This window comes from Rhinolophus sinicus, linkage group LG10, assembly GCF_036562045.2.
Source record: "Rhinolophus sinicus isolate RSC01 linkage group LG10, ASM3656204v1, whole genome shotgun sequence".
Classification (NCBI taxonomy): Eukaryota; Metazoa; Chordata; class Mammalia; order Chiroptera; family Rhinolophidae; genus Rhinolophus; species Rhinolophus sinicus.
Genome location: NC_133759.1, coordinates 75,850,917 through 75,876,644, shown reverse-complemented (window position 1 = coordinate 75,876,644; position 25,728 = coordinate 75,850,917). Strand labels below are relative to the sequence as shown.

Sequence of the window (25,728 nt, the reverse complement as noted above, 5' to 3'; positions counted from 1 at the left end):
AAACTGATGACAATTGCTGGGAAGCAAAATCTCAACAGATTAAGAAGATGCTCTGGAGAATAGTAGTTTTGCAGCTTATTTTATATATTTAGAATAAAAGGAGGAGATGTAAGGAGGGTTACATGGAGTCCATTGGTAATAGATTATGGGGTGGGAGAAAGCAAAGCAGGGAAATCTCTGAGATTGGATAAAAAGTAAAACAGAGAGACACATACTTCTTTTATATGGAGTAGATGATAGCTAATAATGAACATTTACAGCACATAGAGATGGTATTTGGGGAACACGTTAACAATGAAGGGTTCTGTGGTCTCGTGCTCTGGTGTGGTCAGTTATGCTTTAAGGGGTCCAGAAAAAGGGATTATTCTGACATTGCAAGTGTATGTTATCTTAGATGCAAAAAGACAATAGACAGGCTCACTTAAGGTAAAGATTGACCTTTGTCAAGAAAGCTACAGACCCAGGGTATGACGACCTGCCATGACTCACTTTTAGTTAGGAATTTCTATGTTCAGATGATCCTATGTGGTTAATTTCAGTCTCTGAGTTTGTAAGGCCCTCCTCTGAGCTTGTCAGGTTTAGTATGTGGTCACTTTCTCAACCACACTATGAAAATGACTAATAGTACTTATTTCAAAAAGTTATGTGAAGAGGCGGCCAGTTAGCTCAGTTGTTTAGAGCGTGTGCTTTTTTTGTTTTTCCCCCTCTTCTTCGGCCTTCCCCCACCCCACTCTGGTTCAAGCTAGTTGTTTCGCAGTCTAGTTGTGTAGGACACAGCTCCCTGGCCCATGCTTGTATTATGAGCCTTGAGCTCTCCCTGGCTGAGGCAGTCAGTTGCTAGTCGTCGGTGGGCAGCCCATGGTAGCTCTCGCCAGCTGCAGGCCGCTCATGCTGGCCCCAGCCATTGCTGGAAGCACACCCACATGGCAGCCCATGCCCACTTCTGGCTGCTCACCGCAGCCCAGCTCTAGGGGGAGCTGTTGTTCACAATCTTAGCTGTAGAGGGCGCAGCTCACTGGCCTATGTGGGAATGGAACCAGCGACCTTGGAGACCTAGCCGGCCCTGAGCAGTGCTGTTAATAACAAGGTTGCTTCTTCCATTCCCACATGGGATGGTGGGCTGCGTCCCCCGCAACTAGATTGAAGGACAACTACTTGACTTGGAGCTGATGGGTCCTGGAAAAAGAAGTTACCAAAACAAAACAAAAAAAATTATGTGAATTAAATTAATTTTTAAAGAGTAAAGTACTTAGTTAGAACAGTACACTGGCACTAAGTAAAATGCTTTATAGTTATTTTTATTAATTGTTACCCCAAGCACAAAAGCCCTTGCATGCTAGATAGAAGCATGTCAATTGAATCAAGGAGACTAGATGAGGCAAGAGGGAAGATGGTAGGAAATGGGGAGAGGGCTTGTGACTTTTATTCTATGAGATGGAAAATCATTTGGAAGATTTTAAACAGAGAAAAGACACTGTCTGATTCATGTTTTAACACCGTCACTCTGGCTCCTGTGTTGAAAACACGGAAGACTAAGAGGGGAGAAGGATGCACACAGGGAAAGCAGTTCTGGGCCACTTCAGGTGAGAGATGATGGTAGTGGTAAGAAGTGGTCAGGTTCTGGGTGTACTTTGAAGATAGAATCACAAGCTCTATTGAAAGGTTAGATATTGAGTATGAGAGAAACAGACCGTGGTATTGAACAGAGAAATTGTCAGAATTCAGGTTACATTTAGTGTGATGAATGAAGTCTGAGAGGGAGCCTTTTTTTTAATATTTGTTGGTGGCAAGGGGGTAGGAGTAGGTGGAGGGGGTGGGACTCAACCTTTCAATTTTGTACATGATAAACTTGAAATGCCTATTACACATCCAAGCCAAGTGGTGTTCAGGAGAGAGGTTCGGATAAGAAAGACAAAAGATCATTCGTTATTTCACAAATATTTATTGCAAACCTATCCAGGTCCTATTCTAGGCCTTATTATATAGGTTCTGAAGATACTCTGTGAGGATACCCATGTAGCTCCTCACGACCTCACCTTCTAGTGGTGAGACAGGTCATAAACAAGTCAGCAATCAAGTGCAGTAATGTATGTAAAGTCTTTAGCTCTCCAGATGAGGCACAATGTGCAATTGCTATTGTTTTTAATACTCGGAGTATTGCAAGCACTGAAAAATGGGGCTTGCGATCTAGGACGCGTCTTCCTCCCAACCAGGGGCAGCCAGGTCTGCCGGCCCAGATGCGGGCCTCTTTTAGCGCAGCGGAATGACAGCATTGCGCACGCGCGGCCTCAGCCTGGCGTCCTAGGAGACAGACTCGGAAAGTCTCCGCGCAGGCGTAATTCAAGAGGCAGAAGAAACCGGAGGCCCGGGAAGGGGCGGGGCGAGGTTGGAGTGCGCCTGCGCACAGCGCGCTCTCGCTCTGAGGAACCGCAGTCTCGAGAGCGCCAAGGCGGTGTTTCGGTAATTCCTGGCCAACCTTTCCCGCGAACCCCGCGTCATTGGACTGCACACTGGGAGCGGCCGACCGCCGGGCACAGGAGAGAGCCACGATGCCGGTGAGGAGAGTCGCTCAGCTGCTGTGACTCCTCATCTCGGCACCCTGCTCCGGGGGCGCGGCCGTTGCCATGGAGGCGCGGAGCAGGCGGGCGGCCGGGGTGGGGCGGGGCAGGGCCAGGCCCTGCGACGGGTGAGGTTGGGGATCCTGGCGGATAGGCCTGGGGCCCACAGGGGTCCAGACGGCCCTGGGAGGGGCCTGGGATAGGCCCTGCTGTCTTCGTCGCTGCTGCATCCCGCAGGGCCTGCGTTGCATGACACAGAGGCGCTGTGCCAGAGGATGCGCTCTCGCTCCCAGCCCTGCGGGCTGGGTTGGGCGTCTGGGAGTGGCCGCAGAGGGTCGGCTTTGGATGTTCCGCACCCCGTAGGTCCTCCACGCAGGGGAGCCAAGCTCCGGAAGGCAGCAAAGAGAGGGCTGGCCTCTACTCCAGGCCCCTGCCTCGAGCTGTCATTTCTCTTGTGGCACTTTAGCTTACAGTGCAAGAATGTAACCCGTAGGTGTCTTTGTGTGTGAGGGAATGGGTGGTGGTATGTTTGTCTTACAGGATTTCAGATTGTTATCGTGCACCTAGCAAGGGGGCGTCGTAAGTCCAGTATAGGGTCATGGGCAACACTTGAGCCATGGCCAGTTATTTGCTGGTTATGAGGCCTCGGATAATTATTTAATCCTTCCGGGACTTTAGTTCCTACATAATTAAACTTTTCTCATGGGGCTTTTATCAGGATGAAATAAGATACTGCTCAGGAGAACTGAAGGACACTGCTTGACATTTAGCATTAAATGCTCCATATTTGTTCTTTGTCGTTGCTTTCAAGTTATTTATCAATGTGTTCAACAAATACTGGACACCAATCACGAGTTAGGCACTGGAGATAGAAGATTGGGCAAAACCAGCCTGGTTCTTCAATTTGTGAAGAGAGAAGCGTACCTTCTTGGACAGGGGTGAAAACCATACATGTTTATAGAGACAAGACACTTAACATTAATGAAGTGATTGGGTGGCATACGATATATGGAAGTAGATATTCTGATGAATTGTAATGTATTACCATGTAGGGCTGCTGGCCTACGGATGTCACATCATCTGTTGTTTTTTTAAGAGAATCTAGAAATTATTATTTTTGTGAAGTTTTTCAATTTTAGCAAATAATTCAAAAGATTTTTAAATACTACGAACCAAACAAAAGACATTTGTGGGCTGAATTCAGCCCCTTGACTACCTGGTGTAGACAAAGAAAAAGACAGACATTAATCAAATAATGAGTAATCTAAGTGGAATTGTGACCAGATGTAGAAGACGCTTGATAAGAGTGCTCTCAGGGCCCATACAGGCATACCTCATTGTATTGCGCTTCGTTTTTATTGCTCTTCACAGGTGTTTCTTTTTTTTTAACAAATGGAAGGCAAGACCTTCTATCAGCAAAAAGATTACAACTCTCTCTATTGCAGTACTCGCTTTATTGCTGTTGTCTGTAACGGAACCCGCAATATCTCTGAGGTATGCCTGTAGAAGGATTTGACCTACTCAGGGAAGTCTGCCCAGATGAGGTGATAGGTTGAGACCTACAGAATAAATGAAGAGGAAGACTGGGGAATGTTCTAGGCAGGTGGAACAGCACATAAAAACTGAAGGAGCATGGTGACAAGAAAAGGCCTAAAAGAAAGCCAGTGTGGCTGTGGCTAAGAAAACCAAGCGGGATAAGTTGTGAAATGAGACTGGAGTAGACATGGGCCAGAGCCAGATCTTACAGGTTATCGTAAGGATTTTGATTTTTATCCTAAGATCTGTGGGAAAACATTGAAGAGTTTTAAGTAGGCGAGTGACATGATTAGATTTATGTTGAAGCTGACTGCCATGTAGAGAACAAACATCTAATTAGATGCAGGAATGTGGTTAGGAGTCTTTCATAATTCAAGGTGAGATAATGGTGACCTAGGAGCAGGGTGATGAAAGTAGAGAGAAGTATATTGATATAATCTATTCCTTGTCAATGACAGTGGCTTGTAGTTGTTTCTCTAATGCTTAGAAGAGTATCTGAAACAGTGGGAATTGAACAAGTATCTGTTCAACTAAACTGTTGGACTTCTTCACTTCAATAATAGGATTGCACTTTAACATAGATTCTTAATCATAAACTTTCAGAAATTGAAACTTTACATACACAAATATTCATAAGGTTAGAGCCATACTAAAACATTTTTCTCTGTCTGCTATTGGACTTCCTTTTCTGTCTTTCATTTATTGTTGCCTTCTATAAAGAAGATAGACTATATATAGATATATGATAAAAAATGTTTTATTAATTCATTACAGAAAATAAACCTAAAAGTCTCAGAGGAACACAGGACCTACTATTATATTCTTGATTAAAGTTGTTAACCATGTTAACATTTGTTTTCCTACCGATGGGAAACAGGAAGTCAGGGAGTTCTATGCAGGATGACAGTCTGTGATATACTGGTTCATTTTCTGCTTGACTAGCGTTTACTGTAAATGTAAATTAGATTTTCTCTCCCTTCATTTGTATTATAAAAGAAACATTTCCTTTTTATATTTCCTAACAAGCTTTTTCCATATATCTATAAGATCTTTAATTGCATTTAACAAGTATTTATGGAATGCTTTAATATGTGCAAGGCACTGAGATGGTAAAGTAGCCTTTTTCAAATTTTAAATTTTGTCTGTTGAAGGTATAAGTAAATGTTCTTTTCATTATTTGTAAATATTTTCTCCACCAGATCAATAAATCAGAGAAGCCGGAAAGCTGTGATAATGTGAAGGTGGTTGTTAGGTGTCGGCCCCTCAATGAGAGAGAGAAATCAATGTGCTACAAACAGGCTGTCAGTGTGGATGAGATGAGGGGAACTATCACTGTACATAAGACTGATTCTTCCAATGAACCTCCGAAGACATTTACTTTTGATACTGTTTTTGGACCAGAGAGTAAACAACTTGATGTTTATAACTTAACTGCAAGACCTATTATTGATTCTGTTCTTGAAGGCTACAATGGTGAGTACTTTATATAGTTCACTTTTTTTTTATAGTTCACTTTTTTAAACAACTTTATTGAGGTATTAGTACCCCATAAATTCATCCATCATAATTGCACAGTTTGATGAATTGTAAATACATACAGAGGGTGCCAAAAAGATGTATACACATTTTAAGAAAGGAAAAAGCTGTATAAAAATTGTAATACTCAGTATATACTGATAACAAAAGATAAACACAAGTCATGTGTATACATTTTTTTGGCACCCCTGGCACAGTTGTGAAACCATCATCACAATCCAATTTTATCACCCTCAGAAAGTTCCCTTCTGTCCATTTGCACCTTCAGGCAACCATTGACCTGCTTTCAGTCTATAGTTTTGCCTTCCTTCGAAATTTCAAGTAAATCAAATCATGTACTATTTTGTCTTTTTTAACTGTTTTCTTTTATTCAGCATAATGTTTTTGAGGCTCATCCACGTTGTTGCATGTTTCAGTAGTTTGTTCCTTTTTATTGCTAAGTTGTATTTCATTGTGTACCACCTTTTGTGATCTTTGATGGAAATCTGAATTGTTCTAGTTTTTTGTCTATCATAAATAATGTTGCTATGAGCATTCTTTTATAAGTCTTTGTGCAGGTACATTTTTAAGTTTCTCTTGGGTAGGTACCTAGGAGTGGAATTACTGGGTCATATGGTTAATATATATTTATCTTTTGAGGAAATGGCCAAAAACTTTTCCAAAGTGGTGACTACTTTTTCTCCCACGAACAAGGTTATGAGGGTTCCAGTGTCTTCACATTCTTTTTTTGGGGGGGAATATTGGGGAACAGTGTGTTTTTCCAGGATGTCAAGTCATTTTTCAATCTAGTTGTGGGGGGCGCAGCTCAGCTCCAAGTCAAGTCGTTGTTTTCAAACTAGTTGTGGAGGGCGCAGCTCACTGGCCCATGTGGGACTCGAACCGGCAACCTTGGTGTTAATGAGCACCACGCTCCAACCACTGAGCAAACCAGCCACCCACCAGAGGCTCAGCTCCAAGCTCAATTCATTGTTTTCAATCTAGTTGTGGGGGGTGCAGTTCACTAGCCCATATGGGAATCTAACTGGCAACCTTGCTAAGAGCTGGCGTTCTGTCCAACTGAGCCATCCTCCCGCCCCTTCACATTCTTGCCAACGTTTAGATTACCAGTCTTTTTAATTATAGCCATTCTGGAGGCTCTGTGGTGGTATCTCCTTGTCTTGTATTTTCCCCAATGACTAACAATGTTGAACATCTATTGTGCAATTGACCCTTGAACAATGCAAGGGTGAGGAGCGCTGACCTCCTGCGCAGTCGAAAATCATATAACTACTATTTATTAGCCATTTATTAGCCGTTTTAGATTGGTAAAATATCTCTTAAAATATTTTGCCTGTTTTTAAATTTGGTTTTCTGTCTTATTATTGAGTTGGGCTCTTTATATATTCTGGATTCAAATCCTTCATCAGATATGTGATTTGAAAATATTTTCTCCAGTCTATGGCTTCTCTTTTCATTTTCTAATGTTTTTTTAAGAGAAAAAGTTTCAAATTTTGATTTAAGTCCAGTTTATCAGTTTTTTTTATCATTATGCTTTTGGTGACATAGCTAAGGAATTTTTGCCAAACCCAAGACTACAAAGATTTTCTAAGCTTTTATCTAGAAGTTGTAAACATTTTAGGTCTTATATTTAGATCTGATCCGTTTTGAGTTATTTTTTATATGTGGTATGAGATAAGGGCCTACGTTCTTTCTTTTTTTTTTCCTTCTTGTCTATGGATATCCTGTTGTTCCTGCACCATTTATTGAGAAGACTGTCCTTTCCCTATTGAATAAATTGGCACTTTTGTTATAAATCAACTGATCACAAATGTGTGGGTTATGTCTGGATTGTCTATTCTATTCTATGTCTGTCCTGTTTTGATTACTGTAGCATTAAATACATTTTGAAATTACATAGTATATATCTTCTATTTGTTATTCTTCAAAATTGTTTTGGCTTTTCTAGGTCCTTTGCATTTTACACATAAATTTTAGGATTTCACCTTGTCAATTTCCACACACACACACAAAAACCCTATTGGGATTATATTATTATTCTGACAACACAGAATCTTCCAATCTTCCAATTGGAAATGTGTTAGTTTCCAAATATTTTGAGATTTTCCAGAAATTTTTGTTACTGATTTCTAATTTAATTCAATTTTAGTGAGAGCACATACTGTGTATGATTTGGGTCTTTTATTTTATTGAGACTTGTATGGCCCTGAATGTGGTTTATTATTATTAAAAATGTGCATATACTTGAAAAGGATGTGTATTTTGCTGTTGTTGGATGGAGTGTTCTATAAATGTCCATTAGGTCAATTTGTTTGATAGTATTCTTCAAATCTTCTATGTACTTAATTATTTTCTACTTGGTCTGTCAGTTATTAAGAGAGGGGTATTGAATTCTCGGACTGTATTTTTATATTTGACTATTCCTTTCAGTTGTATCAGTTTTGGCTTTATGTATTTTGAAATCACGTGAGTAGATACATAAACACTTAGGACTTTTATGTCTTCTTGATGAATTAACCACTTTTTCGTTATGAAATTACCCTTTTTATCCCTGGTGATATTATTTACTGTGAAACCTACTTTGATACTTTGATATTAATATAGACATTCTAGCTTTTTTTTTTTTTTTTGCTTAAATAACAGATATTTATTCTCTTGTGAGACTAGAGGCTGGAAACTAGTCTGAGATCGAGATGTAGGCAGGCTTGGTTCCTGCTGGGGGTTGTGAGGGCGAATCTGTTTCATGCCTCTGTCCTTGCTTCTGGTGGTTTGCTGGCAGTCTTTGGTGTCTCTTGGCTTGAAGACACATCATCCTTATCTCTATCTTCATCTTTGCATAGTGTTCTCCTTGTGTCTAGTTTTCTTTTGATTAGTGTTAACATGGTGTGTCTTGTTCCATTCTCTTACTTTTAACCTGTTTGTGTTTTTATATTGAAAGTGCATTTCTAGTAGGTAGTTGTGCTGGAGGTCACTAAGCTCACCCAAGGTTCGATGATTGCTAGGAGGATTCACGGGACTAAGCATATAGTTGTACTTAGGGCTGTGGTTTATTATACCCAAAAAAAGATACCAAAAAAGGGAGAAAAAAAAACCAGTAAAGGGAAAAGGTGCATGGGGTGAAGTCTGGAGGAAACCAGATATGAGCTAAGAGTCCACTAGTGGGCACACGGCATGCACTTGATTCTTCTAGCGCTGAGTGTGACAACACGTGTGAAAGGTCAGGGAAGCTCTTAGAGACTCAGTGCCTGAGGTTTTTATTGGTGGCTGCTCATGTAGGCACCCTGGGCCTAACACATGCCAAGATCCCAGACTCTCAGAAGAAGGAAAGCATATGTTGAGCATAAACCACCATGTTTATACAAACAGTTTGGGCACAGTGAGCCACTTATCAGTTAGAGATTGGTGGGAACCCTCCCTAAATCCAAATTCCCAGGTGCCAACCAAAGGCCAGCCTTGACAGGTCTGCTGTGTTAGCTCTTTTTTGCATAGCAGCATATATAGTGGGTCATGTTTTTTTAATCCATTATTGCTATCTCTGCTTCTTCATTGGGGGTATTGCGATCATTTACATTTAAAGTGATTATATGGTTAGGTGTAAATCTGTCATTTTGCTATTTATTTTTTCTTTGTTCCATTCTTTATTCTCCTTTTCCTCTTTTTATACCTTCTTTTGGATTAATCGAGTATATTTATTATTCCATTCTATTTTCTCTTGGCTTATTGCAATACATCTTTGTTTTATTTTAGTGGTTGCTTTAAGGTTTATAGTATAATTTTTTAATATTTCACAGTTTACCTTTAAGTGATATAACTTTAAGTATAATATAAACATTTTATACTATACTTCCATTTCTCTCCTCCCAAGCTTTGTGCTATTGTGCTATACATTTTACTTCTACATGTTATAAACGCTAAACTACATTGTTATTATTTTTGTTTAATCTGTTAGTTATCTTTTAAAGAGATTTAAATACTAAGAAAAATATCTTATATACTTATTTACCTGTGTAGTTAACCATTTTTAGTATTCTTTATTCCTTTATGTAGATCCATATTTCCATCTAGTATCATTTTCCTTCTGCATTACAAAACTTCCTTTAACATACTTTAGAGTGTGAGTCTGGTGGTAATGAATTCTTCCAGGTTTTGTAATCTAAAAAAGTATTCATTTTGCCTTTGTTTTTGAAAGATATTTTCACTGGCTATAGGATTCTAGATTCATAGTTTCTTCTTTTAATACTTTAAAGATATTGCTGTAGTCTTCTCATTTTGTATTTTTTTTTCTGATCAGAAATCTGCTTTCATTGTTATCTTGGTTCTTCTACATGTAACATGTTTTTCTTTTTCTAGTTGCTTTTAAGGTTTTATTCTTTTTCACTGGTTTTGAGCAATTTGATTATGATGTGCCTAGTGTATTTTCTTCACGTTTCCGTGCAGTATTACTGCTCATTAAGCTTCTTGGATCTATGGGTTTATAGTTTTAATCAAATTAGGAAAAATTTCAGCCATTATTTCTTCAAATATTTTTTCTGTCCCCAGTCTCCACTTTTGGGGGACTGCAAAGATGTGTGTATTAAAATGGCTGCTTGAAATTGTCCCATAGCTCATTGATTTTTTTTTTCTGTTTTTTCTCTGTTTTATTTTTTGTTTCTGTTGGTATGTTTTCTTTGTAACCTTTTATTTTGCATTGTCTAATCTATTGACCCTGTCTATTATATTTTTCACCTGACACATTGAAGTTTTCATCTCTAGAAGTTTGATTTGAGTCTTTGTTATATCTTCCATCCAAGCTCTTCCAAAACTCCATCAAAAGTTTCCACTGAATGTTTAACATAGAATACAGTTTTTATAACTGTTTTAATGTCCTGTCTTCTAATTCTAATATTTGTGTCAGTTCTGAGTTGATATTGATTGATTGATTTCTTCGTTATTAGTCATATGTTTTTGCTTTTTTGCAAGCTTGACAATTTTTTGTTGGATGCCGGACAATGTGAATTTTACCTTAGATCTTGGATATTTTTTTATTCTTGTAAATATTAATGACTTTGTTCTGTGTTGCAGTTACTTGAAAACAGTTTGATTCTTTCAGATTGTTCTTTGAAGATTTTTTAGTTAGGACTAGAGCAGTGCTCATTCTAAGGTTATTATTCTCCACTACTGAGGCAAGACCCGTTTATATACTGTACCTTAGTCCTGTGAATTACAACGTTTTCCAGTCTGGTTGGTGGCAACAGGTTCTGTTCCTGGCCTGTGTGAATGCCGGGACTCTTTCTTCCAGCCCTGCCAGATGATGCCCACCCCACACCTACCCCCCATTTAGATAGTTTCCTGAGACTCTTGTGCTGACTTGTCCTCAGCCCGATACTTGAGGAGGACCCTCTGCAGATCTCTGGAGCTCGTTCTGTGCAGCTTTTTCCTCCCTGGTACTGTCTCGTCTCCTCCAGATGTTTAGCTGTGTTGGTTTCTGGACTCAGCTCCTTCTCAACCTGCGGAGTCTTCCATCTGCTGCTTAGATGGAGAATCTGCTCTCTGACCCATGACTTGGCTTCTCTGTCAAGACAGGAAGCCGGGCAGTCATAGCGCCCGCCTCACCTGTTTCCCATCTTTCAGAAACCATTGTGTTTTGTTGTCTGATGTCCATTGTCTTGAAAACTGCTGTTTCAGATATTTTGTCTGCTTTTTAGATTCAGCCAGGAGGGTAAATCTGGTTGTTGTTACTTAACCTTTGTTGGAAGCAGAAATATCACTAGTTTAATTTTGAATGAACAGAATTATGTATTTTAAAACATTTGTACAGAGTAATATGTGAATGTCAAGGGACTTTTCAACTATTTTCCAGTGTACTATGCTGACTGAAAATTGTTGATGGTAACAAATAGAAAAACATTTTGAAAAGGGACTAAAATTAGGAATGCTATAAGAATGTAATGCAGTTTACTCTGCATTATTCGAGTGCGGTTAAGCTATAACTTTTGGATTGTCCATGGCAGATACATAATTCTTCTACCATTTAAATTTTTTTTTTTTTTTTTGAGATTAAGACTTCCTTTTTTAAGGGCAGTTTTAGGTTCACAACAAAATTGAATAGAGTGCAGAGAGTTCCCATATATCCCTTTTCCCCAGGCGTGCACAGCGTCCCCACTCTGGACGTGCCACACCGCAATGGGACACTGGTACAGTCCATGAGCCTACACTGACCCAGCGGCGTCACCCATCCATGGTCACTCCTGGTGGTGCACTCTGTCTCCATAGTTCCACTGTTTCCAGAACGTCACACAGTATGCAGTATTTTCGGATTGGCTTATTTCTCTTAGTGATACGCACTTAAATGTTCTTAATGCCTCTTGATAGCGCGTATCTTTTTAACACTGAATAATAGTCCATTGTCTGGATGTACCACAGTTTACTTTTCTTACTGAAGGACGTCTTGGTTGCTTCCAGACTTTGGCAATTGTGAATAAAGCTGCTGTAAACATCCGTGTGCAGGTTTTTTGTGTGGATCTTCTACCATTTTTAATATATAGTTAGGAAATGAGGAGGGAATAAAAAAAACTCAGGTCATTTTTAGTTTTTCAAAAGTAAAGTTTTAAAAGAAGTTCATAGTGAAGGAAATCATAGCATTAGGTTTGTTAAGTTTGACATTTAAAAGCTAGAAATTTGGAATCTCATCTTTGAAAATGAGTTTTTCTTTTATTCTAGGGGATTCCTGGCCCTTCTTTCTCAGCTCTAAAATTATAGGTTAATATCCTTTTTAAATTAGTCATCTTCGTATATTTAATGCATTCATAGGAATTGCATTAACAATTAATTTTGAGTTTGAAAATTTTTTTGGCCTTTACATACTGATTAAAAATATGGGCTCTGGAGCCAAATGTATTGTGTTCAGATCTTGTTTCTACCACTTACTATGACATTGAGTAAGCAACTCAACCTCTCTAAGCTTTTGTTTCCTCAGCTAACCTATGGGAATATACATAGTGCCTAGCTTTTAGGACTGGAATGAAAATTAAATAAGAATGCATGTGGAGTGCGTGGTTTAGCAAATGGTCGGTCAGTGGTAGCTGTTGTGTCTACAATGCAGCCTGTGAATTCATATTTTCAGCTCTTTTGAATGCAATCACTTATTCTGTGTTCTTAATGGAAGAGTTTGAAATATTTAGTTAGAAATATTAAGACTTTTTTATTCCCATGTGCAAAAGATGGCTTCTGTTGTGATTATTTTCACGTAAAGTCTGAAGTTGATGACATTAGAGGTTAGCTGAACAAGTGGTAGTAGTTGAGAAACCTTTTTCATTTACGCTGTCACTTCTGAGGCTATCTTCTCATACTGCACTGCCTCCTGAGGAAATGTCACCCACTCCCTTGGCTTCAGTTGACAAATGAATCTCATCCATCTACCTGCCTGCTTGACACATCCATTTGGGTGCGTCTTAGGCACTTCAAGCTCAGTATGCCCCAAACTGAATTCACGATCGTCCCTTTCAAATCATTATTTCTTCGAGTGGTGTTCACCATCTCAATACATGAGATGCCGTACATCCCCTTGTGTAAGCCCGAAATTTGAAAATCAGCCTCAACTTTTCTTTTCCCTGGTCCTCTTCTGCCTAGTTATTTCCTAGGTCCTGTTGGTTCTAGCTGCTAAATGTCTCTGAAATCTTTCCATCTTTCTCATTCTCTTTTGTTGTCAGCCTCATCTCTGACCTGGTGAAGCTCTCCAGCCCTTCGTTTCTTCACAGCTCTCCTGCTATCTTCCAATTCTTTGTGTACTACAGCCATAGTGACCGCGATGGTAATCCTCTGACTGAAAAATCATTCTGTGGCTTCACTTTGCTCTTAGGATAAGCTCTAAAAGCCTTCACTTGGTCTTCATGGCCCTATGTGATTAGGTCCCTGCCAGTTTCTTCAGCTCTGTCTGCATCCACCTTCCTTTTCTGTTTCTTCCATTCTGGTCTCATTCCATTTCCTCAAAATCTCCATTCTCTTTGTTGCCTCTTGCTGTCCACTCTGTTCCTGTCGAATTCTTACTCATATTTCAGATTGTTTCTTCATCCTTACGTTTTCTGAAAAGCCTCCCCTGGGCTCTCCTTTCCACCTCCATCAGTTCTCCTGCCTGTCTAGATGAGGTCCCTTACTCCCATCTAGCTCTGTGTTTCTCTTTCCCACACTCATCCTGATTAAGATTGCACATACATAAGATTAGGGATTGTGTTTGTCCTGTTTGTCACTGTGTCCCTGGTGCCGGTCACAATGCCAGACTCAGGTGTGTGGTAAATATTTGTTGAACGAATGAATTTAACTACTTAGAAAGTTTAAATTGCGTCTGTTTAAATTGCATCTGTTTTTACCTGTAATGATTGTTGTCATCTTTTTTGTTATTTTTTTTGTTTTTTTTTGTTTTCTTAATTCCCCCTATTCCTTACTTTAAAAAAAAAGAAAAAGAAATAATGCACTTACTTTAGAATTAAAAAAGAAAATAACTACTGTTATTTAGAGTACTTGTACTCTACCAGGCATGGCGTTGGTTTGCGTAAAGTAAATTGTTTCATTTGGTTCTTACTGTTAATGTAGGGTAGTTATTCTTATCCACATTTTACCGCTGAGGAGACAATCTTTGGGTAGATACTTGTTGAATGTCAAGTGGCTAAAAAGTGGCAGATATGTAGATTCACACTGAGGTTTCTGATCTAGAACTTGTATTCTTTTGCTATAAGTATACCACTTCTCCAATTTAATGTTCACATTAAGTTAATATACCCATTACAAGAAATGTTTTAAAATGATCTTCAATGTAAGATTTTATGTTTAGGGTTTGGGATACTTTTTATTAATAATTAGGAATACCTCATTAACTCTGGTGCTTTAACAGTGCTTAGCTCATGTGGCAGAGTACATGTTGTAACTGTTGATAATGAAGGTGAAATTTGTACTAGAATCAATTTTAAATTCAGGGAAGAAATTGCATCACAGTGTCAAAAGAATTAATTTTAAGAGCTATTGTTCTGTATCATTAGACTAAAAAGTCATTGATTTTCTTAATCATTTTCAGGGACTATTTTTGCATATGGACAAACTGGAACAGGCAAAACATTTACCATGGAAGGTGTTCGAGCTGTTCCTGAACTTAGAGGAATCATTCCAAATTCATTTGCTCACATATTTGGTCATATTGCAAAAGCAGAAGGTGACACAAGGTAAAAGATAATTATTTCATTTTCTAATATGGAGAAGTTAAGAAAGGCATATAGGTACAAATTTCATAAACACATTTAAAAACTGTTCTTATAAATATTTCACTGTTTTTTATGTTTTTAAAAATGATGTTTTCTTTATAGATTTTTGGTTCGAGTGTCCTATTTGGAAATATATAATGAAGAAGTTCGTGACCTTTTGGGCAAGGATCAGACACAGAGGTTAGAGGTAAGGGTAATTAGAATTGGAATACTTTCAAAGCAATAGAATGCTTGCTAAATTAAAGTCCGTTTTGTACAAAAGGTACTTTTAATATTTATTTTTTGACCAGGTAATATGATCCCGTAGTTCAAAATAAAAATATTATAAAAATTTGTGCATGGAAAAGTCTTGTGCCTACCCGATCTGCCTCATTTCTTCCCAACCTAAGATAATCACTTTCAGTATTCTTTCAGTGTTTCTTTATGTGAATATAAACATACACAATTTTATTTTTACTCCAAATTTACATACTGTATATACAGAGGATGCTAAAAAAATGTATACACATGTTAAGAAAGGAAAAACTATTAAAATTGTAATACTCAATATATACCAATAACAAAAGATGAATACAAGTCACGTTTGACTTCTGCAATTACAAGAGGTGCTCAAAGTGGTTACTGTCAGCGTCCAGACACTTCTGATTATGGCAAACTACTGCTTGACCAACGTTGACCAAAGTGTCCACTTGTACACATTTTTTTGGCAGCCCTGATATTGATCTGCATGTGGGTTCACATGCAGTTGTAAGAATAATACAGAGAGAGTACCCTTTTCGCAGAGTACGTTTTACACAGTTTCCAAGTGGTAACATTTTGTAAAGTTACTGTACTGGTATCACAACCATGATACTGATATTGATATAATCTACAGATCTCGTTCAGAGGACCCCAGTTTTTCTTGTACTCTTTTGTGTTCTGTACTATTTTATCATGTGTAGATTGGTATATCCGCTGCCATGTCAAGTACTAAGCAGTTCCATCACAAACATGCCTTATGTTGCCCTTTCATAACCGCATCCAATTCTCCCTCTGTCCCCATCCATAACCCCTGACAACCCCTAATTTGCTTTCCAATTCTAAAATTATGTCATTTCAGAAATGTTATATAAATGTAACCATACAATGTATAACCTTTTGGGGTTCATTTTGTGTCACTTGACATACCTCCCTGGAGATTCATCCAAGTTGTTGCACGTCTTGATAGTTCATTCCTCTTTGTTGCTGAGTGGATTGCATAGTATATGTGTGTGTCATAGTTTGTGTAACCATTCACCTGCTGAAGGACACCTAGTCTAGGCTGTTTACAGTTTTTGCCTATTATGAGTAAAGCAGCTATGAACACTCACACACGGAATTTTTATGCAAATGTGAGATTTCATTCTCTGGTATGAATACCCAAGAGTACTCCAAAATTCAAGTTAGAAAATTTTAAACTGTCAAAAATATAGGTATTAAGACTAATTATGAACATAGTCACGAATGCTAGTGTTTTCGATCTTTCTTTTACCTGAAGAAACTTTCTGATTAAGAAATTCTAGCTTGTACACTTTTGGGTAATAGATTGGCACCAAAGATTACTTTTGCCATGCATTTTAGAAAAGGGAAATGTGAGAGTCTATGCATAAATGTCACCTAATCACTGTGATAAATTTGTGAATTGGTACATTATGCTGTTAACTGGCGAGTATAGCTGATTCACATTCATTTTTTTAATTGAGGTATAATTCACATAACATAATATTCACCCTTTTAAAGTATACAGTTTAGTCGTTCTTAGTATAGTCATAGTTATGCAACCATTACTACTATCTAATTCTAGAACATTTTCATTACTCCAAAAAGAAACCCCATTACCCTTTAACTGTCCCCCCCACCCCGTATTCTCCCCAGTCCTAGGCAATGCCTAATCGACTTTTTGTCTCTATAGATTTGCCTGTTTTGGATATGTCTTATAAAGGAATAGTATAGTATGTGGTCCTTTGTGACTAGCTTCTTTCACTTAACATAATCTTTCATGGTTCATCCATGTTATAGCAGGTATCAGTACTACGTTTCTTTCTTTCTTTTTTTTTTTTTTTTAAAGATTTTTATTGGGGAAGGGGAACAGGACTTTATTGGGGAACAGTGTGTACTTCCAGGACTTTTTTCCAAGTCAAGTTGTTGTCCCTTCAGTGTTAGTTGTGGAGGGCGCCGTTCAGCTTCAAGTTGTTCTTTCAATCTTAGTTGTGGAGGGCGCAGCTCAGCTCCAGGTCCAGTTGCTGTTGCTAGTTGCAGGGGGCGCAACCCACCATGCCTTGTGGGAATCGAACCAGCAACCTTGTGATTGAGAGGACGCGCTCCAACCAACTGAGCCATCTGGGAGCTCAGCCACAGCTCAGCTCAAGGTGCCATGTTCAATTTTAGTTGCAGGAGGCGCTGCCCACCATCCATTGCGGAACTCGAGGAATTGAACTGGCAACTTTGTGGTTGAGAGCCCACTGGCCCATGTGGGAATCGAACCAGCAGCCTTTGGAGTTAGGAGCATGGAGCTCTAACTGCCTGAGCCACCAGGCCGGCCCAGTACTACGTTTCTTTTCATTACTGAATAATAATGCATTGCACAGATATACCATATTTTACTGATTCCTTCATCAGTTGAACATTTGGGTGGTTTCTGTTTTTTGTCTATGATGAATAATGCTCTTATGAATGTTTTTGTATGAGGTTTTGTGTGAACATATGTTTTCAGTTCTCATGGTTATATACCTATGGGAGCAATTGCTGGATCATGTGGTAACTTTATTTTTAGCCATTTGAGGGACTGCCAGACTTTTTCACAGTGGCTGCACAATTTTACATTCCCACCATCAGTGTATGAGGGTTCCAGTTTCTCCACATTCTCACCAACATTTGTTATTGTCTGTCTTCTATTATTGCCGTTGTAGTTGGTGTAAGGTGGTATCTCATCGTGGGCTTGATTTCCATTTCCCTGATGGCTATTGATGCTGCGCATCTTTCCCATGCTTACTGGCCACTTGTTTACCTTCTTTGGAGAAATGTTTGTTCAGATCCTTTGACCATTTTTAATTGGGTTATTTGTTTTTGTTTTTGAGTTGTAGTAGTTCTTTATATGTTCTAGATACAAGTCCCTTATCGAATGTATGATTTGCAAAAATTTTCTCTCATCTATGGGTTGTCTTTTTACTTTCTTTTGGTATCTTTTGTAGCACAAAAATTTAAAATGTTGATCATGTCTAATTTCTTTGGTGTTATACCTAAGAAACCAGTGCTTCATCCAAGGTCACGAAGATTTATGCCTTTATTTTCTTCTAAGAGTTCTGTAGTCTTAGCTCCAATATTTAGGTTGTTGATCCATTTTGAGTTAATATTTGTATTTGTAACTGGTGTGAGGTAGAGGACCAACTTTATTCCTTTGCATGTGGATATCCAGTTGTCTCAGCACCATTTATTGAAAAGACTAGTTTCCCACATTGCGTTGCTTTTTTCTCTAAACAGTGAATTGTGGCAATCTTTCTGTATCATTACAGGGAAAGCTTCTTCTTTTTCTTTTTTCTTCTGTCCTTTTATAAAGCTGCATAATATCCTTTGTATGGACACAGTTAAAATTTATTAAGCCGGCCCTCTGGTTGTTTCTGATCTTTTGGTGTCACAAATAATTCTGTAGTAAGTAGCCTTCTACAAATCTCATTTCATGTGCAGCCATATCTGAGGACACATTTTTTAAAAAATTTTGTAAAGATTTTATTGGGGAAGGGGAACAGTGTGTATTTCCAGGACTTCATTGGGGAACAGTGTGTTTTTCCCAGGACCATCAGCTCCAAGTCAAGTTGTTGTCCTTCAGTCTAGTTCTGGAGGGCACAGCTCCCCTCCAAGTCCAGTCGCCATTTTCAATCTTAGTTGCAGGGGGCGCAGCCCCCTCCCCCCCATCCCATGTGGGAATCGAACCGACAACCTTGTTGTTAAGAGCATGCGCTCCAACCAACTAAGCCATTTGGCCGCCCCTCGGCAGCTCAGCGGCAGCTCAGCTCAAAGTGCCATGTTCAGTCTTAGTTGTGGGGGACACAGCTCACCGGCCCATGTGGGAATTGAATTGGCAACCCTGTTGCTTGGAGCTCGAGCTTTAACCAACTGAGCCATCCGGCCGCCCCTGAGGGTACGTTCTTGAAGCAGGTCTGTTGAGTCAGGTTTTAAATGATTTGTAAATATTGCCAAATATTTTAATATTTTAGGAAATGAGACAAAGAAATGATCAGTCTTTAAAACATTAATATTGGAATTTTGATTGGAATTGCATTGTCAGTAAAATAGAGAATAATGTATGAGGTATGATCAAGCAATACAGTGAATGTTTAAATAAAATAATTTATTATTGTAAAAGACACATTGCCATAATCCCCCTCAAAGTACTCCCCCTCGCTTTGAATATACTTATCCCATCATTCTTGCCATTCTCTTAAACAGTTCTGGAAGTCCTCTTTTGTGAGTGTCTTTAGTTGTGCTGTTGTGGCTTCCTTGATGTCCCGAATCATTTTGACTCTAGGGAAGAGCCAGAAGTCGTACGGTGTGAGATCTGGGGAATAAGGTGGATAAAGATACACCATAATGTTTTTATTTGCCAAAAGTTGCCATACCAGAAGCAATATGTGATACGGAGCGTTGTCATGATGGAGGACACTTTAAAACACACCTTCTCTCCACCGTAGCTCACACTTGACCGATCGCATCGAACAAGTTGAAACTTGTCACACACTGTGACTAAGGTTTAATGTACTGCTTCCCGTATTGAAGATCCCTGCCTTTCTGTTGGATGGCACTCGGCAGCAGCATTCACTGTATATTCTTGGATCACAACGGAAAGGCTCTGTGTCACACATCGCTTCTGGTACGGCAATTTCTGTCAAATGAAAACATCACCGTGTGTCCTCCTTCACCTTATTCACCGGATCTGGCACCATGTGACTTCTGGCTCTTCCCCAAAGTCAAAGTGACCATGAAAGGTAAATGTTTTGAATCGATTCAGCCTGTTGAGGCAGCCACAACAGCGCAACTAAAGATACTCACAAAAGAGCACTTCCAGAACTGCTTCAGAAAGAGGCAAGGACAATGGGATAAGTGTGTTCAAAGCAAGGGGAGAGTATTTTGAGGGGGATTGATGGCAATGTGTCTTTTACTGTAATAATTTTTTTTTCAATTTAAATACCGTAGTTTCTGATCACACTGGGTTTGTAGAATCACAGTAGCCACAACTCTAGAATGGTGTGGAATATACATAGCGTGGCAGCAGCTGCTATTACGAAGCTCTTACCATGTGGTAGCAGGCATTCAGTGCAGTAAATTGTGGTAGTAGTACATACTTTATTTCATTTACTCTCCCTAGCAGTTCAGTTTTTTTGATGTGAAAACTGAAACCTAGAGGGTTTCCTGACTTGCTCAAGGTCATGTAGCGGGTGAACGGTGGTATCATCTGGGATTAACAGGTGGTTTCTGAGGTTCTACCATTTTAGCTTTAATTCTGGCTCTGATCTCTTGAGCAAGTTACTTCACCTCTATTAGCCTTAGTTCTGCAACATGAAAGTGGAAATAATAATAGTATTTACTTTGTAGGGTTATTGCCAACATAAACAAATTATACAAAGTGTTTAAATCAATGCTTGACACATGATAAAGTATTCAATAAATGTTTTTCTTTTTACGTTTGTATAAACTGAGCTTTTGGAACAATATATTACAGGCTTAATGATTATATGTGTTTGTTGATCCTTAATGAAAGCTTATTCTATAATGATAATGTGTACATAGCAAATGTGAGGTAACTTTCTTTTTTGCTCGTTGTCATCTTTACTTTTGATGGATACTTTGTTAGTTTTGTGCTTTTTCCTTTTAAAAGTATATTGTTTTAGTGCACAAATTATTAGAATAATCATTTAGGGAGCATCTCCATTTTTGTATCAGTAATTATAGATCAGACTTATTCTCAGGAGCAGTCTTTTCAATGGTTCTCAACTGTATTAGACCCAATTTTTTAATAACATAATTTGTAATGCCCCTTTGACTATCCTGAAATAAAGTTCATTGATGATAAAATATACCTACACATATAACTTTAAAAATATCAATATGCTGCCCAATTGTAAGATAAAAAGGAGAATAAAAGTACTTAAAAATACAATGCTAGTATTTCAACACATAAAATGCTTAGATGTGACCACATTTGATGACAGAATGAAGTAATCAGAGACATAAGCATCATGATTGCAACAGCTACAAATGCAAATTGTTACAAGGATGTTGTATTGCTGACCTAAACACCCTGGTTGGTGTTACTGTCAGTGATATACATGGTCTTTTAAATCCTTGACTAGCTCTTCGTAGAGTTCTGAGCAAAATAAAGTAGTTCTTTTCTCAGTTTTCCTGCATTCCTATATCATTATTATCCTCATGGAAAAGCACTTTCTCTTTATCTGTAAAATAGAGTTAGGGTCTAGACTCAGGTAATTATAGTTTTTCACCCGTGTGAATATTTGATAGGATATTATTTCATGGGTCAGTTCTTCATTGATTGACACCGTCCCACCCATTATAAGAGGCTTAGTATCCCTGGCCCCTGCCTATGAATATTAATAGTATCCTCAAGTGAAGCAGAAACTCCCCCACAGATTTCTAAAACATTCTGAGCGGGGGAGTGACTGCCGCCATTGAGATTCATTGTTTTAGTGTTATCCACTGTATTTGTTATAGAAATTTAATTTCTGGTTTTATGAGAAAAGTTCTTTGATGGCATTACCACCCAATTTTTTAAAAGACTTTCATAAATTTGGAATGATATTTGATTTCTTCATTTTTCATATCTAATCAGTTTATCTATACTTAATTGAATTTTGGATTAAGATCATATTGTGATTGAAAACAACCTTAGATTTTGCAAACTGATGTTGTTTTGAAGATTGTTTCTAGTCTGCAATAAGATGAGCACAGAAGGTGAGAATAAATGCTTAAAAACTTTCATAGCAATCGGATGTTGCCATGCTATCCAAGTTCATGAGTTTTGTATTTTTCAGAAATATCAGTTTGCTACAGTAGAAATATACAAATCGTTCTTTACCATACATTTTCTTTACCATACATTTTACCATACATTTCCATGCATACAAGTGTCGAAAGAGATCAGTAATTTTCATCAAACCAAACCTTATGTGGAAGCACAATGTGTAAAATATTAATACATGAAAGTGAAGCTCTCTTTAGAACTTGTCTGGGCCTGAAGACCCCAGACTCCCACAGTGGCCCCTCAGTGCCACCACGAGCCCTCTACAGCTTTCAAAACACAGTTTGAAACCCACTGGTTTATAGAGACCAACATACCTTTACTACTAATGACACTGGGGCTTCATTTATATCCCATTAAAGAAAAGGGGTAATTTTTCCTCGTGTATATCTTATGAATTGTTATAAAAGAGACCAAAAAACCTCCAAATCTCCAACTAGAGCTAAAATCTGCACCTGGAATTTGGAGTGTCTGCACTCGTGACTTTTGTCTTTGGGATTGTTTTTTAAACTGTTGTTGTCTTTATCTATGAGATCTTACTACCTGTGGGATGGCTCTCCCCACTGAGAGCCACAGACCTCTGCCTCAGTTTCACTTTATTGTGCTGACTGGTGGAGGTGACCTCTAGGGCCTTCCAAAGTGAATTATGTATTTCTAACACTCTGTATTTTATATAGGCCTATCCTAAATAAAGCCTTCAAATTTGGTAAAACTTCTCATAAGGTTACTCACGGAAAGGTAGTATTTTTACCCGGATGCTATATACCTGAGTATTATACTCAGATGTTTGATATCCTCTCGTGACTTCAAATTGCGGTGAAGACCGACAACAGCTGAGTCTTACCTCTGCCTATCTCTGTAGCCAGACACCCTACTTGTTTTCCCCCTGCTTCTTACTCTTCCCAGCTACTGTGGCTTTGTTTGTTTATTTTTCTAAGTGCCTAGTGTTTTCCCATTTCAGGATCTTTGCATGTACTCTTTTCCTACCACTCCAACCCAGATTGGCTACCTCCTGTTTCTTCAAATCTTAGCTTAAATGTCATCTTGGGAAAATCCGTTCTCTGCTACACTGGCTGAAGTATCCCTATAATGTATTCTCATACTGTCCTGTATTTTTTTACTTTATGGCATTATAACAAATTAAAATAATTTTTGTTTGTAATTATTTGTATGTTCCCCCTGTAAATTTTTACCTCCACAAGTGTAGAGACTCTGTGTACTTGTTCAGCGCTGTGTATCCACTACCAAGCAGTGTCACATCGATGTTCAATAAATAACACAGTTATTTATACGTTATTTATATACAGAAGATGTTTAATAAATAACATAGTAGATGTTCAATAAATAGCTGTGGAAGAATTATGGATATATGTGTAAACTTTTGTGATCTTTCTTTTTTTTCAGGTTAAAGAAAGACCTGATGTGGGAGTTTATATCAAAGATTTATCAGCTTACGTGGTAAATAATGCCGATGATATGGATAGAATTATGACACTAGGCCATAAAAATCGTAAGTGTAGTGCATAATTGTGATTAAACATATATGTGTTGAGTAGGCTTATTTAGAAGCAAAACTGGTGTAGCCCTTTGTCCCATAAAGACTAAATTTTTTTTAGGTTTCTTGAAAACCCTTCCTCTTTGATAATTTACTAGGTAGAGAACATGTATGATGAATGAAAGATATCACAGATTGCTTTCCGTGCTGACCAAAATTTTGTTTCTTAGTAATAGTGCTTGATCTTTGAAACTCTTATATAGCTGTCTCTTGTTAGCTATACTATTTGGTAACATTTGTTGAACACTTACTATGTGGTGAGTGCTTGTGCCGAGTGCTTCATAATAATGATGTCTTTTAATCCTCAGAGTGGTCTATAACCCTATTAAATTCCTATTTTATGATTGAGGAAACAAGTCTTATATAACTTGTCCGCCATTATATACCATTTAATATGTGGCAGAGTAAATATTTTAACCTAGGTCATGAGCCAGCGTAACCTAACCAGGCATTATATTGCTTCCCTTTTGTTGACAAGAGAAGCAAAACAAAAATGAAATAAAATGGTATTCTTTTTATAATTGTTTCAAGTTTTTTTTTAAAGAGTAAAGAACTTCAGCAATATTTAATACACAGAGATGCCCCAGGCCTAGTATTGATGATATTACTAACAGCAGTTAGAGATTAGGGGTGAAAGATAAGAACATAGCAAGTAAACATTTTTTAAGGAAGTTTTTATGACTAGACTATAAATCACGCAAACTCAAGGAAATTAAACAGTTTTTAAAAGTCAGTTGTATTCTTATAAGCCAAGTAGAAGAAAGAAAAAGACCAAATTTTAACAGGAAAATGAGAAAAAATATGTATGAATGTATTATTCCCAGGAGAACTATACATAACAGTAAGCACTGAAAGGATGTTCAACTTCAGAAATACGTATTCAGGATAGTGCACATTAAAACAACAGTGGGAGAGACTTTACCCATCGGTTTGGGTGAAAGGATATTCACGTTGGTGAGGCTCTGAAGAAATGGGCACTGATGATGGGAATGTAAAGTGGTACAGACTTTTTTGAAGGGCAGTGTAACAGTATCTGTTGAAAGTTTTAAAATGCATTCCTTTAGATGCAGTGTTTTGAATTCTAGAAAAATATTATTTTTAAGTATAAACAAAAAAAATGCCTATTGAAACATTATTTGTAGTAGTAAAAAATTTCATACAACCTAAATAACTAAAAACAAAATATTGGTTATATAAATTATGGTACAGAAATACTAGGGACTATATGAAGCTCTGAAATAAACAATGAATTAAGTCTACATGTAGAGACCCGAAAGATTTTCAACATATATCGGTAAATGAATAGAAAGCAAATTATAGAACAGTATATACTGTATCATTTCATTTATATATGTGTAAAAAAGCCAAAATATTAAACCATGTTTTTGGGCATTGTGTGTTTGTGTGTATGTGTATGTGAAATACAAAAAGAAAGGACATTTAATAGTGGTTACCTTTAGGGAAGGGGAAGTAAGACTGGGGAAAAGGGATGTAGGGAGCTTTTACTTTTTTTTTTTTTAATGTATTAAAAAAAATTTTATACCAGGAATACATTTATGTATTGCTTATTTAATTAAAAACATTTTTTAGCATAAGATCCCATTCACAGTAGTGACCAAAACCTCCCATTAACTACCTACCTGAGAATTAATTTAACTTGGTTTGTGACATTTGTTCAAGGAAAACTAAAAAATCCGAATGAGAAAAATAAAACGAAACGAAGGTAAAGGGATTTGAAAACTGAAGATAGCAGAGAGGAAAATACTCTTAATTAATAAACAGATTGAGTCCAAGAATTAAACATTTAGTACAAATATCCAAGTAGAAAAGTTCCAGCATAAAAATACAAACTTTATCATATTGAAATATAGTAAAATAGCTATCAAGAGGAAAATAGCAAGAGAGGGGAAATGTGACAATAAAAACTGCTGTTCTAAATAGATGAAAAATTGATACAAATATAAAATTAGTACCCATTTTGTACAGGTGATCATAGTATAGAAATAGCTAATTTTCCACTTAAGAAAATAAGTCAGCCATCTCATGAATAAATACATAGGCTTTCTAGCAACTAAAATACACATTTAAACTAGTCAAGTATATTTACATTGTGGGCATCATTGTAAATTGGTCAGTATTTATGTAGACAAGGGTTTTTCAGCCTTTAAACCATAATCCTTTTTTAAAAAAGTATTTTTTTGGATAGGCAATCCATACACATGATATAAAATTCAAAAGACACAAAGTATACTTGAAAAAGCAAGTCTT

General features: G+C 37.7%; 1 protein-coding gene across 5 annotated transcripts in view; it reads left to right on the top strand.

The window, feature by feature from the left end:
- The window catches only part of KIF3A (kinesin family member 3A), a 53,396-nt gene that overhangs the window by 2,566 nt on the left and 25,102 nt on the right, over window positions 1-25,728 (top strand). For 3 of the 5 annotated variants that reach the window (XM_019756048.2, XM_019756045.2, XM_019756044.2), the window contains exons 2-5: window positions 5,294-5,567; window positions 14,674-14,818; window positions 14,960-15,044; window positions 23,310-23,415. In XM_019756048.2, the coding sequence (XP_019611607.1) occupies window positions 5,294-5,567; window positions 14,674-14,818; window positions 14,960-15,044; window positions 23,310-23,415 (610 nt within the window). Of the gene's footprint in view, window positions 1-2,387; window positions 2,556-5,293; window positions 5,568-14,673; window positions 14,819-14,959; window positions 15,045-23,309; window positions 23,416-25,728 lie in introns of those variants that run through there. The other 2 variants (XM_019756046.2, XM_019756050.2) reach the window with 2 other exon arrangements.